This window comes from Pinus tabuliformis, chromosome 8 (assembly GCF_031772625.1).
Source record: "Pinus tabuliformis cultivar Carrire ecotype Pingquan chromosome 8, CPIR1, whole genome shotgun sequence".
Lineage (NCBI taxonomy): Eukaryota > Viridiplantae > Streptophyta > Pinopsida > Pinales > Pinaceae > Pinus > Pinus tabuliformis.
This window is the reverse complement of record NC_142294.1, coordinates 384,030,343-384,049,240: the sequence shown is the minus strand read 5'-3', so window position 1 is coordinate 384,049,240 and position 18,898 is coordinate 384,030,343. Positions and strand designations below refer to the sequence as shown.

Here is an 18,898-nt window from a genome sequence, read left to right as displayed (position 1 = left end):
ACACATGCCAAAATAGGAGTGTAACTTATGCCATAAAGGAGAGGAGTGTAACTTATGCATTTAGGAGAGAAGTGTAACTTATGCCATTAAGGAGAGAAGTGTAACTTATGCATTAAAGAGGTGTAAGAGGAATCTTTTTATGACGAGTCATTAAAGTGTGTAAGAGAGTGTAAGAGGTGCGTAAGAGCATTAAAGAGAGAAATGAATGAATCCATTAAGAGAGAGAGAGTAACATATGCATTAATTGAGGGCGGTTACATATGACATGATTAAGTCCCATGATTGAGTTAAAAGTTAAACAATTGAGACTGATTAAAGACAAGTTAAGTGATTTTCCATTACATATATATATGATTACAAATTGATGGAAGGTGATTTACTATTTTTGGAAAGTCATGGTTGCAAAGATAGACATGACTTTCTATTTTTAGAAAGTCACTATAGATAGGTCAGAAATGAAATTTTATTTAAGGAAATTCATCCCATAACTGCCAATTTTCAACACTTCCTCTCAGCTAGGGAGGAATTTCTGTCTGATACAAGGTTCTCTGCTATCTCTGCTTTGGAACAATGACATTACAATCTAATGAAGAAGAATCATCATAGGGAAGATACATCCATCACCCTATACACACTTGGGGGAATCACTTGTTAACACATGACAAGGATCTTCGCACAACCAAGAGTCCTCTCTGCTTGGGGGGATCCACTTGTCAACACATGACAAGGATCTCGCACATCCAAGGCTCATCACTGCTTGGGGGGATCCACTTGTCAACACATGACAAGGATCTCGCACATCCAAGGCTCATCATCCATGACCGCCCTCTCTAGGAAGGGTCACCTCTGTCAGTCCAAGCTGCTCTCTGAAAACCAAGAACTTCCTTTTCGGTAAAGGCTTGGTAAGAATGTCAACAATCTAATCATTAGTTGCTATATGATGGAGTCTCACTACTCCTCTTTGCACCATATCTCGGATATAGTGATATTTGATCTCAATGTGTTTGGACTTGTCATGGAACACGAGATTTTCAACAAGTCGAATCCCACTCTTATTGTCACAGTAAATTACTGTAGTATCCAATACTTGCTCAAACAACTCTCCAAAGAGCTTCCTTAGCCATATTGCCTCACAGCTAGCCATGCTAGCAACAATGTATTCTGCTTCAGCCGTGCTAAGGGCAACAAACTTTTTCTTTCTGCTCATCCAAGATATTAGGGTTGATCCTAACCTGAGGCAACACCTTGATGTGCTCTTTCTGTTAGTAGAGTTATCGTCCCAATCAACATCAGAGTATCCATGTAGCTTTACATCTTCAATAGTATATCTCAATCCAAGATTGATGGTCCCATGCAGGTACCTCAACACATGCTTTGCAACAACCCAGTGTGCATGAGCAAGCTTAATCATGTATTGACTGCAAAGCAGATATTTGGTCTAGTGTTCACTAAGAACATTAGTGCCTCAATCAGTTGATGGTACTCACAAGGATTATCCAAATCAGGTCCTGCAACTTTACCACAAAGCTTCTTGACAACAAATTTTCCTTGAGAAGGGAAAATCTCACAAGATTTCTACTATACCTTCAAGCCCATAAAGTAGTGCATCAAACCAAGATCTTTCATTTCAAATTCAGAAGCTAACTCCCTCTTACGCTGGAGAATAAGAGGTTCACTATTGGTGAGAAATAAATCATCAACATACAATACCAAAATCAAAGACATACCTTCAGCTGTCTTAAATTAAAGATTTGGATTTGCATTGCTTTTGGTAAAACCAAGCTTCATCAAGAAGCTATCTATGCGATCATACAAAGCTCTTGGAGCTTGCTTCAAACCATAAAGGGCTTTCTTTAGCCTACACACGAGTTTTTGGATCATGTACTTCAAAGCCTCATGGTTGCTCCACAAATACTTCTTTTTTATGGAAGCCATGCAGAAAAGTAGTCTTCGCATCCATCTGGTGAAGAGACCATCCTTTGCTTGCTGTTAGAGCTACAATAGATCAGATGGTGGTGTAATAATGCAAAAATTTCATCATAGTCTATTCCCGCTTTCTGAGAGAAACCTTTAGCCACAAATCTAGCTTTATATTTTTCAATACTGCCATCAACACCATGTTTAATTTTATACAACCATTTAGAAGATACAACAGATTTACCTTGGGGTCTTGGAACCACTTCCCATACATCATTATGAATGATGGATTCATATTCTTCAGCGATTACTTCTTTCTACATTTGGGCCTTTACAACTTCTTCAAAAGTGCATGTTTCAACTTGAATAATGTTGCTCATGGCTACAACATATCCTTGGAACCGACAAGGTTTCTTGCTTTCTCTGAAAGTTCCTCTAGGGGCAACATGTTTATCAACATCTTGAAGAGTGTCACGAAGCCATAAAGGTCTCCTTTTAAAAGGATGATCAATCACATGGAGGAGGATCCAAAGGATCCATGGGCTCTATAGGTTCATCAACAAGATTAGTTTCAGCTTCTGGATCTTTTTGTATTTCAAATACATCATCTTGACTATCAACATTAGCAAGAGGAAGAGGAGTGTCTCTTGCTTTTCCAAGAGCTGCATCTTCGTCAAATTTTACATCCATGCTAAATTCTATATTTTTTTGACCAGGTACGTATATTCTGTATGTTTTAAAATTCTCACAATAACCAACAAACCTACCTTTCTTACTTGAAGCTTCCAACTTGATCCTTTTCTCTTTTGGGACATAGAAGTAGACATGACAACCAAAGATCCATAGGTGTCCAACTTCGGGCGTTTCGCCAATGAAGACTTCTTTAGGGATTTTGTTGTTTAGGGCACGGTGAGGAGATCTATTTTGGACATAGACAACTGTGTTCACAGCTTCTACCCATAGAAACGTTGACAATTTCTGATCATGCAACATCGCTTTGACCGCTTCCATGATAGTTCTATTCTTTCTCTGGGCCACTCCATTTTGTTTTGGGTTACATGGTATAGTGGTCTCTTTTCTAATTCCAACTTCTTTGCAAAGGTTAATGAAATCATTGGAAGTGAACTCTCCTCCATTCTTAGATCTGAAGATTTTGATTTGCTTTCTAGTTTGTTTTTCTACTAGAGCTTTGTAATCTTTGAATATGTTAAAAGCTTTACTTCTATTTTTCAGAAAATAATCCATGTTTTGCAAGAAAAATCATCCACAAAGATAATATAATACAAGTAACCACCAAGAAAGTTATAGGCATTGGTCCACATAAATCTGAATGTACAAGATGCAATACTTGACTAGTTTTGCTTTTGCTTGAAGGGAATTGTCCCTTCACTTGCTTTCCACTTGCGCACCCTTGGCAAACGCCATCATGATCAAATTTGGTTTCCGACATTTTGGAAACCATCTTTCTCACATGAGGTAATGCTTTGTAGTGCAAGTGAGTGAACCTTCGGTGCCAAAGTTCACTTTGATGATTGATTTCATGGATTAGTGCATGGATAGGTCTTCCATTGATTTTGTATAGATCTTCACATCCAGATCCCAAAGTGAGGGCATTGCTCATGTTGGATCTTGATGGCCAAGTGAGAACTTTACCATTTATGAAAACAACTGTCATTCCTTTATCTTTTAAACTGATATGGACACAAGATTCTTCTTTAAACTAGGTACACATAAAACTTCGTGAAGAGTCATATTTTACCTAGATTTAGATGGAAGGAAACGAAACCAGATCCCTTTATGGGATATGTAGAGCTATCTCGAAGAATGATCTTCAAATATGTCTCCCTCTAAACCAGATTAGAGAGTACCTCTTTGTAACTGGTAAAGTGCTTTGAAACACCACTATCAACTAGCCAACTATCACAAGAATCTGTAGGAAATGAACTAGAAAGAGAAGAAACAAGAAAGTACTCTGATTGAGTCTTAGTTGCATTATTATCATACATTTGGTTCTTTGAGGAACGGTAGTTTCCTTTGCGAGCAGAAGGAGTTTCTCTTCTTTTGTAGCCAGATTTGTTGGAACAATTGTTGAAGTTGGATTTTGATGCTCTTTTGTTTTCTGAACAGTCACGAACATAGTGGCCATGCTTGCAACGGTTGTAGCATTGGACTTTTGATAAGTCTTTGGTCCATTGAGAGGTGCCGTTGGGAGAAAGATTTCTCGAATAGTGAATTCCTCTTCTTCCTTTCTTCTTCTTGCCTTGTACAACAAAGGCAGTAGGTTCTCCCTCCTCATGCTTGGGAATTCTCCCTCTGGAAATCATTCTGGCTTCTTCTTGACCACACTTTCCCAGAAGCTCATCAAATGTGGGAAACTTATCATTGTTGCTGATGGTAGTAATAAAAGTCTCCCAAGAAGAAGGAAGACCTCCAAGTGTAATCAACACTAGTTCTTTGTCAGGAACAACTTCGCCAAAAGTTGACAGTTGATCTTTGATTTTTGATATCTTCATGAAGTATGCTTGAATGGTCTCTCCTCTGTTCATTTTAATATCCTTGAGCTGATTCTTCAAGGCAAGAATTTGACTCAAGTTGTTCACTTGATACATTCCAATCAGTTTGTCATACATTTCTTTGGATTTCTTCAAGTTGGCAACAAAAGTGATGAGGTGGTCTCCAAGAGAGTCAAGGATAATCTTTTTAGCCTTGACTTCTCCTTTCTTGAATTTGGCTTTGATAGCAGCATTGGAGTTTTCAGCTGGTTCTGCTATCTCTCCCTCAACATACTCAAGAACATCATGTTCCTCAAGAATAATATCCAATCTGGCCTTCCAAGGGAAGAAGTTTGAAGCATCAACCAACTTCTTTTCATTCTTAAAGTAAGAGGAAGACATCTTGATCTGCTCAAAATTTCAGCAGCAAATAGAGAGGGACAACAAGAGATATATTAGCAGAAAATGGACTTGCAAAAAGAGTGGACAACACTTGATATTTCAACAGAAAAATGAGCTGCAAGTAGAGTGAACAACAAGCAAAAAATGAGCTGTAACTGGAGTGGACAACAAGCAGAAAATGAGCTGTAAATGGAGTGGATAGCAAGCAGAAAATGAGTTGTAAATGGAGTGGATAGCACACAGAAAATGAGTTGTAAATGGAGTGGACAACACTTGATATCTTAGCAGAAAATAGGCTGCAGAGAGAAGGAACAACAAGAGATTTTCCAGCAGAAAATGGGCTGGAGCAGCACTAGTCTTCTTGAGCTTGTCTTCACCAAAGCTCTGATACCATGTTAAAAAACAGATGTCCTATGCTGTTACAACCACTTAAATCCAAAACTTTCTTTTGTTGCAATAAAAGTTAAGTAATTGTAGATAGAACATAAACCATATAAACCATATGCACAATAGAAGACAACCAAGAACTCAATGAGACACAAAGAAGTTTGGTCAATGACCAGGGAAAAACCCAACCAAATTCTTCTTCTATTAGAAATCAATTGTTCAATAGAGATACAAAGTACAATGAAAGAATGAAGAAGTTCACCCAAATCTGAAGAAGATCTCTGATAGCAGTAGCTGATGCAAACACTGAATCACTTTGGCTCTCCAAGATCTGCTCTTGCTCTTCAAGACTCTCTCTCTCTCTCAATCTTCCTCTAGACTATCCAACTCTCTCTCTCTCAATCTTCCTCTAGACTATCCAACTCTCTCTCTCTCTCTCTCTCTCATGTTCGATTTCTACTTTGACAAGCACAAGTAAGTGTATCAAGTGAGGATGAGAGGCACAAATATATAGGAAGAGCAAGGAGGTCGAATTCATGTGGGAGTAATTCCTATGCCTTGAGGATGAGTCGCACGTGCCAAACTAGGAGTGTAAATGATGCCATAAAGGAGAGGAGTGTAACTTATGCATTTAGGAGAGAAGTGCAACTTATGCCATTAAGGAGAGAAGTGTAACGTATGCATTAAGGAGAGAGTGTAACTTATGCATTAAAGATGTGTAAGAGGAATCGTTTCATTACAAGTCATTAAAGTGTGTAAGAGAGTGTAAGAGGTGCGTAAGAGCATTAAAGAGAGAGAGGAATGAATCCATTAAGAGGGAGAGAGAGAGTAACATATGCATTAATTGAGGGCAATTGCATGTAACATGATTGAGAGACTTGAATTTCTTTTTAATAATAATATAATAATATCATAAAGAGTGTAATAGTAATAATAATAATATTGATGATTGAGTTAAAAATTAAACAATTGAAATTGATTAAGGACAAGTTAAGTGATTTTCCATTATATATATATGATTACGAATTGTCGGAAGGTGATTTACTATTTTTGGAAAGTCATGGTTGCAAAGATAGACACAACTTTTTATTTTTAGAAAGTCACTAGAAAGGTCAGAAACAAAATTTTATTCAAGGAAATTCATCCCATAGCCACCAATTTTCATCATTACTTAAATTTTTAACATTATACTCAATTGATTGAGGGTGTTTGAGAGTGGTTCTGACCTCATTGGATATGGAGAAAATAGAATTTTAGATCCCACTCAAAATCCAACAGACTTAACAATCTTTAGAATTTCATGATTGGCGGGATTGCAATGTTTCTACTGGATTCTGTGATGTGCGAGGGTATGGAACCAACATTTAATCAAGATCACCAAGCCCTCTATGTACCTCAATGTTGGTGGCATTGACTGTTGAGCTCCTGCTTCACGACCCTAATAAAAATGTACATTTCACTTGAGCAAAGTTATTGATTAGGATGTTAATCTTTTTTTATTATCTTAATTTAGTGTTTAGTGGATGATCTTGATGAATATGATCCCAATATTGGCAACGATTTTGATGTTATGTAGCTATTTGTTGTAGCATGTTAATTTTAGGTATGTTTTATGCTGATAGCAAATTTACTTCAATTTTCCATATTAGCTCAATATCAATTCCAAATTAGCAATCACATTTAGCATGATAGTAAAATGCAGATAGAACATAAACATAGATTGCAGGAGACAATCCAAGACAAGATGACACAAGATGTGGCGCCAACTAGGGACAAACCCCAATGTGGAGAAACCCTTGATCAATTCTTCTTATATGTTCTTCAATAGTTCAGCAGAGAGAGAGATAGTACATATACATCAGAAGTCAACCTTTTGACTTATCTAAATAAGAGCAGAGATCTTCTCTAAGAAGATAGCATATGAGGTAGCTGATCTGAGCTGAGTTGAAGGCATACTGCTTCCACTGATACAAGGTGACTCCATCACCTTGTTGCACCTCACCATGTTACACTTCACTGTGCTGCACCCAATCATCATGCTGGACCTCATTACCATGCTGAACACATCATACTGCTACACCTTACTGCATCATCATGCTGCACTTCCCTGTACTGCATCACCTTACTGTGCCCATCATACTGCATCTTATTTTATCACTGTTCTGCACTTTGTTACACTTGTGCTACACACATCATGCTACACTACACTTCATCAATATGCCCATCATCGTGCAGCAACATTCAACATCATGCTGCACCTTGTTGCAATGCTGTCACATCTTATCATGCACTACATTAGTTCACTGTTAGGAGATTCTCTATTTGCTGCATTGGATGGCATTCTAACAGCAGATGGGGCAGCCTTCATCATGGACTGGTTGGGGCATCAAGACAGTCCTATCTAACAGCCCTCCTAAACAAAACACTGCTGTCATTTATGTTTGCTTGCTGTTGTTTGCTGCAGACCTGGTTAGGGCACTTACGCAGCCCTAAACATACTCCACAGTTAACAAACCAACCTCATAAGGACTGCGGCCCATCTTGGAAGACTTCCTCCCATGCCATGCTGCCTTCTTAGGGCACTGTCCATCCTTGACAGCCCTCACGCAGTCCCTAACTGTGTGCTATGGCCTGCGGCCTAGCACAACAGCCTTCCTGTAGCTTCTGCCTCCACAAAATGTGACCAAGCAATCTCAAAACAATAGCGTACTGCCCTACTAAGACTCGGCCTAGTAGCCTGCTCTCTCAGCCCTTGAAACAACAAGATTCCAGCCCTCAAACAATCTGCACTTGCCTCAGCTTCGGCCTCCTGTAGCAGACTTCGGACCCTTGCTTCCATGCTGTCCAAGACCCCTCTCTTCCTGCGGCCTAGAACAGCGTTAAGGTCCTCTTCTTGACTGCGTTTAGGGCTATGTTAGGGCTTCTCCATGGGGCAGCATTAAGGCTTCTTGAGGCTGAGATAAGGGCTGTCCTCCATGACAGCGTAGAGCTTTCCCATCTCCTAAGATAGCGTAGAGCCTTCTCCATTAGGGCAGTGTTGACTCTTAGGATCTCTCCTCCCACCAAAAACCCAAAGACAAGTGGAGAGGAAGAGATCACAAGAAGAGTGTGTGTCTAAATGACTTTCAAGGCACCTCTATTTATACTAAAACGTTGAGCATAAGTGGGGGCAATTTGGTTGCTGGCCGACCTTGACGAATTGTCCCATAACACAAATAAATTCATATCTTCATGAATACTGATCAGAATCGGATGATCTTTAGATCAATCCTACATCTCTCGATGAGAGGAAATCAAGAAAAATATCAGCTGGCATAAATAAGATGACCCACATGGAGTTTTGCCCTAGTTGCCAATTTTAACATAGCATGATTTTCTTTGGATTTTGGAGGCCATTTAAATTTTAGAGCCTCTCTCTATTGATCTATTTCGATTCATAGATGGATTGCACTCGGTGATATTTTGGTTATATGCACCCTTGTTATTTACATGAGAAATTTTGCATATTTGTGTATAATAATTTGGATTCATATGGATGCACATGAATTATATTTTCTTTTTAAAATTTGAATATTTTATGTATTTTTTGGTCGACCAATCTTTTGGTCTAGTTCTAATAATGTTGTTGATGATGAATTGACCATTTTCCATCAAGCAAACAAGGGGAAAGCCGTTGTTTTCATTTCCATGATTCATCTCATGAGATAAATTTATTTTTGTTTTGATATGATTTTGTATCATTCCATTAGATCTTATGACTCAGGGAAAATATCATATTTCAATATCGATATCTGATGTATGTACTATCACTTGACGTCTTGTACATCTTATATATCGATTTGATATTCATATTTATGTAGCAATGTGTTTGTTTGATGTTGATGTCATTTTAGAAGTTAAAAAAAAAAAAAAAAAAATGATTATTTTGTATTTTTCAAACTTTCCCAATAATTTCTGATATTTTCCCTGATATTGCCGATAATTAAATTTTTGGACCCCCGACAATAAATTGCTGATAATGATAGATGTAACATTGCGTCAAAGACATAGCTTTTTACTTGAACATTATGGATTTTGCAGAACGCTAATTGATTCAGTGGAAAACATTCAAAAGCTCCATTACTCTATTTGATAAATGCTACAATAAGTTTTCTGATATTGCTGCCCCATTTTAAATATAATAAAAAAAATGCTTCAAAGACATAGCTTTTTACCTGAACATTATGGATTTTGCAGAATTGTAACTGATTCAGGAGAAAACATTCAAAAGCTCCGTTATTCTATTTGATAGATGCTACATTAAGTTTCCTAATACTGCTGTCCCATTTTAAATATAATAAAAAATGCTGCTTCAAAGGCATAGCTTTTTACCTGAACATTATGGATTTTGCAGAAGTATAATCGATTTAGTGGAAAACATTCAAAAGCTTAGCTGCCTTCTGATGCTGATTTCTACCTCAAAGGACTGCTGTTCTTTCCTTTGCAGAGTGATGAGTCCTTATTTGCTTCTTAAGTGGACTGCCTATTGAAATAGATATAGTTGACTTAAAATTGTTTCTGCAATTATTTTTTGGTAACTAGTGGAATCAGCAATGGGGGTGGTCTCGTACTCGCTTGGCATGGGGTTGATTCCATCTGCTACCACTATAATCAGTAGGTGTACTATTTTGCCCCTAATGTGGACATGGTTTAATCGGGGGATCAAACTGAGGACCTCATAATATTTTGCATAACACTTTACATAACATGCTTTGCCAACCCAGGGGCAAAATTGTTTTTTGCATTTTACATGACTTCAAGTTCAATATTTAAATTGCGCTAATTGTAATGTATTTGTTTCCTTTCCAAGCACATGAGCTACATAATTCTTTGTGATTAGTGATTTCAAGTGTTTTATCCTGCTGCCAGCTATGCTGAGATTAGATGCTGGGCCAGCCCCAATGTTGGATGGAAGAACGATTTGCCCATGTGTGGGATGCTGCAGCAGGATTGTGTGAGTCTTAGTCAAACTTGGATGCCCCTTGGGACGATTTTTATCCCTGAAAGTTGGCTCTTACACTCAACGCCTTCCCGTGAGACTTGAACCAATGACCTGATGGGAACTAAACCCCACACAATTGTCATTGATGTCAAAGACAAGGGGGGACTACAAATGTCCAAGATAAAGATTGCAAGATGGAGATTGTTGGAAATATTGTTTTTGGACCTTTAATGCCCAATTTGGATACCCTATCTTTGAAGACCGTTTTACTCTAAAAACCTATCTCGAATGGGAGCATAGGATATATAGTTGAGAAGCTTATTCCGAGAACTTTCCAATAATATATGGCACTCCCTCTAATTCCATAGAAATGAGGAGATATGAAATATTTTGTCAGGTTGGCCAGCCAAAAACTACAAGTCGGCCCCATAAGTGAATGAAGAAACACTATAAATAAAGGATACATAAGCGCATTGGAAGTGTATCCAAGTAAGAATATCAAGTGCAAGTGTGCAAAAGAGATTTGAGGTGTGCAAGACGAGTTGGGGAGTATCCTTGGGTTTTAAAGGTGTGCAAGAGGAGCTGGAGAGTATCCTTGGGGTTTAAAGGTGCAAAAAGAGTCTAAGTGGTTTTCTTGGAGTGTTAAGAGTGCGCTGTGTAGGACTAAGGTCTATGACACTGTGAAGTGTGTTGTTTTGAGGTTGTGATGTTGTGGAGTGCACTAGTCTGGGATTATATTTTGGGGAATTATACTATGAGGCCTGCTAGTGCATGAAGGCTAAAGCTAGCTAGGGTTTGAAACTATGTCTAGGGTATGAAGCGAGGAGAGGCATTGGAGCATGCAAGTTAAGGGTATGATGATGCTATGAAATGCATGAAGTATGAAGCATGCAGGGGAAGTCAAAAGTGCTCTGTGTATGAAGACCTTAGGTTGGTGCCTATACAGGTCTTGCTAAGTTGGTGGTTAGCCAAGGAGATTGGTGTCCCAGTAGGTTGGTGCCTACACAATATCTTGTTGATTTGGTTTTCAGCTAAGAAGATTGGTGTCTCTAGTAAGTTGGTGCCTAGAAAGTTACAATTATTTGTAAAGATAAGTTTTTTTTGTGGTTATCTCCCACAAGGGTTTCCATGTTAAACTCTATGTCCTATGATTTGGTTTTACATGCATTTATTGTTTTGGCATTAATGAATGATTGATGAATGCTCATTTAAAATAAATAAAGGGATCTCATACTGATTCATTTGCAACCCCTCCTCCCCAGTATAAGCATAAGTTCAACAATTGGTATTAGAGCAGGTTCCTTAGAAAACAGTCTAACCGTTGGAAGATAAATTTCGATATTTATAACTTTTCCATTTATGTTTTACATTTCAAATTTTAGGAAAAGAGCAGTAGATAGGTTGCATTATAAGATCCCTTTATTTATTTTAGACAAGCCTAGATCCATCCTAACTCTGGATCTACCAAGCATCGAGAGAGATCAAATTTCTTTTCACTCTAAAAGAGGTTTGCACCTCAAGAGATTTGATCCCTCTCTGCATTTGGTACATTTGGAGTTACAGTATAAGCATAAGTTCAACAATTGGTATTAGAGCAGGTTCCTTAGAAAACAGTCTAACCGTTGGAAGATAAATTTCGAGATTTATAACTTTTCCATTTATGTTTTACATTTCAAATTTTAGGAAAAGAGCAGTAGATAGGTTGCAGTATAAGATCCATTTATTTATTTTAGACAAGCCTAGATCCATCCTAACTCTGAATCTACCAAGCACCGAGAGGGATCAAATCTCTTTTCACTCTAAAAGAGGTTTGAACCTCAAGAGATTTGATCCCTCTCTGCGTTTGGTAGATTTGGAGTTATATATATATATAATTGTAAAGTAATAAGCTATTTAGTATTATATGGTTATTAATTAAAATTAAAAATAAAATTTTGAAATATTATTCTTTAATTTTTTAAAATGCAATATGTATATTATGATTCGATTAGTTATTTACTTGTTTTTTCAGAAAATTGTTGGTGATTTTATTAATAAAAATAAAATTGCAATATAAAAATTAAATTTAGCTTACTTATTATTTTTATTATTACTTTTAACATTTTTTTTTAAAATTTAACCAAGTGACTAGGGTGACGTTGCCCCAAATGTGCACTTTCTTGGATCTCGAAGTTGAGTGTTTTTAGGCTATGGTTTGTGTCTGAAACAAAAAAGGTTCCATAATCTGAGTTGAATTTATTGAATGTTCTCATATAAAAGACTTATATAATGTTAATATCAGTGCACTGATAAAGCTTTTAGTTAACACCTCATTTTATTGTGAAACAGATCCCACTCTCATCTGCAAATGGAGATTTTCAAGACATTTTATTGCGCAAAAAACGTATAATTATTCTGAACAAAAAGGACCTGGCAAATTCTAATATAATCAATGTAAGTCATATATGGCCCCTTCAACGTACTTGATGTGAATAGTATATTTAATTCATGATGAGAAGTTGTTAAGTGGCAAGCTAGAGAACCTCTTTGATGGATAACCAGTGATTTTGTTGCTTGTATGTGCCATAATATGTTTCTTCTTTGGCAATATAACTTGAGATGGAATTCAAATTAGATAGATAAAGACTATCCAGTACTTGATTGCCTTGTAAAAACAGATGACTTTCACCGATGGTTATAAGCTTATATTGATGTATAACATGTGTACAATTCTTTTGCACAATAGGTGTACTCTTATATGAATTATTTGAATTTTTCTCCTTATGCATAATGTCAGGCCATTCCTTTTTCATGTTATTGCCTCTGGCAACATCTAATCCCAATTATTTGACTCATCAAAAGGAAATAACCCAACAAAGAGCCTGAACAGGCTTAATTCATTGTGTGGGTTAACTGAATTATATTCTTATGGCTGTTGATTTTATCTGGATAATATCAACACACTAATAGATGTCTGTATATTTTTTTTAAACTGTAATGGTTATCATTGTATTAGAAAAGGGCTGTGGCTGAACCGTATAGCTTTTGTAATACAATCAAAAGGAAGGAATGCAGTCGTTGACCAAAGTTTGCTGCTCTTGAAACCAAAAAGCTTTTCTACTCCCTAGCTATACTAGATTCTTAGAAACAAAGCAGCTATACTGCAGAACATGCTGTCCTAACAAAAATACAGAGTGACAAAACATAATATATTCAAAAATTTAAAAACCCGGCCGATGGAGGGCATTTCTCATAACCTGAGATTTCACAGAAGAATTTCTTTGATGCATTCCTCTTTAGGGAGTTGCCCATGGCCAATGGCATTTGTGCAATTCCTCCCATAATCCTGTAACCCTGAGGATCCAGGGATGCAGAGGAGTCCTGCTCAGGGGAACCCTGTTGTGCCGCCCAAGGATGATCATCGGCTTCATGAATTTGAGAAATCATTCAGACAACTACATCCACCTTCAGAATAGCTGCAGAAGTTTGTTCTTCTGTACCTGCATGAATGTCCACATTTCTTCCTTCAATTCCTTCAACAAATACAGCGGCAGCTTGTGCAATGTTCTCCATTGCATTTCTCTCATGGATTTCCATCTAAAGTTTGTCTCCCCAACCCTCATCCCATCAACATCAGTTCTGTTCTGAAGCTACCAGCCTCTGCTCTTCAGTGACTCCATGCTCACTTTAAGTTTTTGTTAGGGTCCAATCCTAACCCCCTTATTTATGTAATAGGGTCGAGTCATAGTTATAGTTAAAGAGTCAATAAAGCCCATATTAATCATTGTAAGTGGTTGACCCACATTTAAAGAAAGGGACCACAATTAGTTGCAAACGGGCCATGGTATTAGATAGATGGTATTAAGAGAACCATGGTACTAACCCATGGTATTTCATGTATGAATCCTATATAAAAAATAGAGACTCCCCATTGAGGAGTGTTGTGCATCGTGTCTTATTTTGTAATCAAGCCCTGCTCTATTGGAGGTTGCCCCCTCGAAGAGGCAAGTGAACATTGCTTTCATCTCTGAATAATAAAATACATGCTGTTATTTCTCATTTTGTTTTGTGTTCTGGGTTGTATTTCTTCGTATATTCGGTATTCTGGCATCTTCTCGCAGGTCAAGAGCATAACAAGTGGTATCAGAGCACTTTCCAGGGCCGATGGTATCTCCATTTTTAACAGATTTTTTTTTTTGGCTAGAGACGTGTTTCGACGTCTTTAAACCACGGGATCTGTCGTTGAGCGCATAAACCTGCGGATTTGGGGAGGCATGCACGTAGGAAATACAAGAGGTGGTCACGCTTGTTGGACTCCCTTATAACCCCTGTGGGTACCCCTTCGAGTAGTAGTGCATTAGACAGAACCGCGCACGGACTGTCTTCAATGTACCCTCTGGTATATCGGAAGCCCCCTAGGCTCACTTGAAACCTCACCGTAGATAAACCGTCGGTTGTCTTGCTGCTACAGTGCACCGAGAACAACACTCGGGGAGATTACTTGCGCGTACGATAGGGTAGTCGGGTAGTATAGCTAAGGGTACGGTTGATCCTCCTTAGTTATTGCTTTGAAAGATTGGGCCGAGTACTACTATTGGACCCTTATGTATATTGCGATCTATAGCACCTGACACTCCTTGAGACCACAGTTCCCTCGTCTCTCTGAAGATCGCCCATCATCTTCTTTGCCAGATCAAATTTAGCAGGTTGGGTTATGTCGCTGCCGCAGTCCTACTCTCATTCTACAGTTGAGGGTTTCGCAGATAGATCTGACCATTTGTGCAGGAGGCTTGTGGCTCCTATACCCTGGGGCGATTCTCGCAGGACATTGGGCAGGATTAGCTTTTTTGGAAATTGGCTACTGCAGTATTGATAAGCGGGGAGTAAAACTCCTTTCGGAGTAAAAAAAAAAGTCTGAGGCCCTCCCAGGATGCTTATAAGAGACTTAGCCCATAAGAATCAAGACGACGAGCTGAGCACGGTGGTACCATTCACTTGTCAGCTTCAATTTTCGGGTGGTCTTAAATTTTTTCACAGTGACGACAAATGACCCAGATCTGTGTATGGTAGAAACTAGAGCTCAAGCTATGGCCAATGAGAAGATGGAGACCATTGAAAAACGGTTGGCGGATTTAACGATGCAGATCCAGACATTACAAGACACAGTCACAAAGGGCAAGTCGATGTTAAAATTAGAGGCATATGCTTTTAATGAAGACCATGAAGGAGAATCTAGCCATCATCTTCACTTCCATGGAAATCACCAACATTCCCACCCTCGACCACCCAAGCTGGACATGTACAAATTTGATGGCTCTAATCTGGCAATATGGCTATCACAAATGGACCAATATTTCACTCTGAATCACATCAGAGATGATGAGACTAAGCTACGTGTGGGAGGCCTTTACTTGGACCAAGAAAGATGGCAATGGTGGCAGTGGCATCAGAAATGCTATCCAAGGAAAATTACTTGGCAGGCGTTCGCAAAATCCATTTGTGACCGCTTTGAACGTGAATCTATTTTTTTGGGTCGTATTACTAAGCTCAGATAGACAGGCACAATAAACGACTATATTACAACCTTTGAGACATTAGCCTTTCGCACAGCAGGTCTGGGAGATGAATTCTACTTGAAATGTTTTATAAGTGGTCTCAAGGACGCCATCCAAGCCCACGTTTGGATGCACCACCTAGCGACATGGATGGAAGCTTTCACAAAGGCTATCGAAGTGGAACGTGCTTTAGCGACCCAGTCGCCTCGTCCAAATTTCATAGCCAAGGGACGCCCCACCCAGGCTCAGGGCACTACCCAAACACTTAGGGTTCAAAAGGTGTCCCTTGTAGAAATGGCTGAAAGAAGAAAGCAGGGATTGTGTTACTACTGTGTTAAAATTTGAAATTAGGGCCAAACACCATGTGGGTCATCTTATTTATGGCAGCTGATATTTTTCTTGGATCCCTCTCATCGAGAGGTGTAGGATTGATCTAAAGATCATCTGATTCCGATAAGTATTCATGGAGTTATGAATTTATTTGCGTTAGAAGACAATTCGTCAAGGTTGGCCAACAACCAAATAAACCCCACATGTGCTCAACGTTTTAGTATAAATAGAGGTGGCCTTCAAGTAATTTAAACACACTTGGGATCTCTTCCTCTCTCTACTTGTCTTTGGGTTTTAGTAGGAGGAGAGATCCTAAGGAATAACGTTGCCTTGATCCAGAGGGCAGAAAGCCGAAACTGCTGGAAACGCTGGAATTGCCGGAAACGCCGGAATTGCCGGAAACTGCCGGAAAAGTTGGAAATGCTGGAAAAGCCGGAAATGTTGGAAAAGCTGGAACTGCCGAGACTGCCGGGAACCACCGGAACTGTCGGGAACAGCCGTAACTGCCAGAACTGCTGAAATAGTCAGAGCATCTGTCTCCAAAGGAGAGCAGCATGCAAGGGACAACTAACTAACATTGGGACAGTTGTATGGTACTTAGCAGCAAATACACCATGCATGCAATGTTACAGCTAGCATCCAAGGGACAACTAGCATGCAACAACAAGCATGCTAAGGACAAAAAGCATGTTAGGGACAACAAGCAAGCAAGGTGCAACCAACACATAGGTCAGGATGGCAACATGGTGCAACAATGACACATAATGTAGTACAGTGATGGGTACTATCATGATTAATGAAGCGTGATGAGATGCAACATAATGATGATGGGTGCAGCGCGGTGAGGTGCAGCGTGATGACGAAATGCAGCACAACGATAGGTGAAGGAGTCACCTTGGAAAATTAGTTGAAGCAGCATGTCTTAAACTGATCTCATGTATCATCTTCTTAGAGATGATCTATGCTCTTATCTAGATAAGTCAAAGTGTTGAATTCTGTTGTAAACGTACTATCTCTCTCTCTCTGCTGAACTATTGAAGAACATATAAGAAGAATTGATCAAGGGTTTCCCCACATTGGGGTTTGTCCATGGCTAGCGCCACATCTTGTGTCTTCTTGTCTTGGCTTGTCTTTTGCGATTTATGTTTATGTTCTATCTGCAGTTTACTTTAATGCTGATGTGATTGCTAATCTGGAAAAGATATGGAGCTAACTATGAAAATTGAAATAAATTGCTCAAGCATAGAACATACCTAAAATTAACATGGTATCAGAGCTGAGGTGAAGACAATGCCCAAGCAAGAGTGAAAGAGCAATCATCGAAGACAGTTGGGAAAGGACAAAAGGATCAATGGATTCCTCATCCCTCTTCAAATTCACCAAGGGTGAAGTCGAAGCAGAGAATATTATCAGAATGGCGCAGTGGAATATGGCCTACCTAAAGATCACTTCATTGGAAGACCAGATCTCAGGGTGGAAGGAAAGGCAGATAACTAGTTCGGCCATTATGCGAAGGAGTGTCCGAATGGTAGGGACACATCACTTGATGATGATAACAATCATTCCAGGGACATCTTCAATGATCAAAGGAATGACAGGTAATGCAGGTCATCAAGGAAATGGTCGACTCTTCATAGAAAGCAAGGAACCCCAGGTATGAAGAATCAAATGTTGTTTATGATAAGATAAAGAAGCATTATCTTGTATTGGCCCTCTCCTTCAGATTCTTTGGGAATCTGGCTTATAGATTGTAGTGCTTCAAGGCACTTCATCAGATAGATGGGTGCACTCTCTAATTTGGTAGAGATGGAAACAATTGTGGGATTATACTTGGAGCCGATGCCACCTATCCCGGAAAGGGTGTAGGGAATGTTAACTCTCAATTGAATAAGGGTAACTCGATTCATTTACAGAATCTCTTTTATGTACCTAATCACAAGAAGAACCTGGTGTCCATCTCGGAAATGGAAGTCAAAGGTTTTAGGGTGGCATTCATCGATGGAAAGGTACGTGTTAAAAAATATAATTTTCAAAGATGCTTTTTCTCATGGGTTCAGGGTTGGCAATTTGTATCAAGTTGCAGGATGGTCCATTGGGGATCATGTCAATTGACATATCGCATCTATAACACCGGAGGTCTACCTATGGGGCCCTACCTGATGTGAGTCAAATGGTGATAGGGATGTCTGAATTCAAGTAGAGCATGAAGGTACATGTCTGAGATGTATCGAAGGAAAATCTTATAAGGGGACTATTCCCCTCATGCAGCGGGTCCACAAGTTTGGAACAACTCGAGGAGTTTGAGATTCATGATTGGGAATCTGATGTATACAGGTGGAAGAAAGCCCTCTATGGCTTGAAGCAAAACACCCCGGGCTTAGTATGAGAGGATTGATAGCCGTCTGATGAAGCTGAGATTCACTAGGAGTGAAACCGATCCAAACCATTACCCAAAGGTTGTGGATGATAGACCTCTCATATCGACACCTTATGAGAACGACCTATTTCTGACAGGTGCAGACCCTCTCATTTGCCGAAGTAAGAGGGAGTTGGATTTTGGATGTGGAATGATAAACTGCAAGCCTGTGACTACCTCGAGGATCTTAACTTTTAGAAGTTATATGGTAGTGATGTCGGACCAGATTTGGGAAATGCCTTTGAGTTTCATAAACTCATTCGCGTTGATGTTCTTGGTGAACTTCCGTCTGGACATATGTTTTGCAGTTAGCATGGTGAGCTCATATTTGGTTGAGTCTCACTGGATTGGTGCCAAGAATCTTCTGAGATATCTTCGGGGCACAATCTCTCATGGATTGAGACACACTGCCGAAAATATGAAACTGCATGATTATTCG

The 18,898-nt window shown here is 39.0% G+C and overlaps 1 protein-coding gene across 1 annotated transcript in view; it reads left to right on the top strand.

The window, feature by feature from the left end:
• The window catches only part of LOC149235706 (short integuments 2, mitochondrial-like), a 194,314-nt gene that overhangs the window by 11,881 nt on the left and 163,535 nt on the right, over positions 1 to 18,898 (top strand). The window contains exon 2 of the mRNA XM_089372169.1: positions 12,508 to 12,612. Coding sequence (XP_089228295.1) covers positions 12,508 to 12,612 — 105 coding nt within the window. The remainder of the gene's footprint in view (positions 1 to 12,507; positions 12,613 to 18,898) is intronic.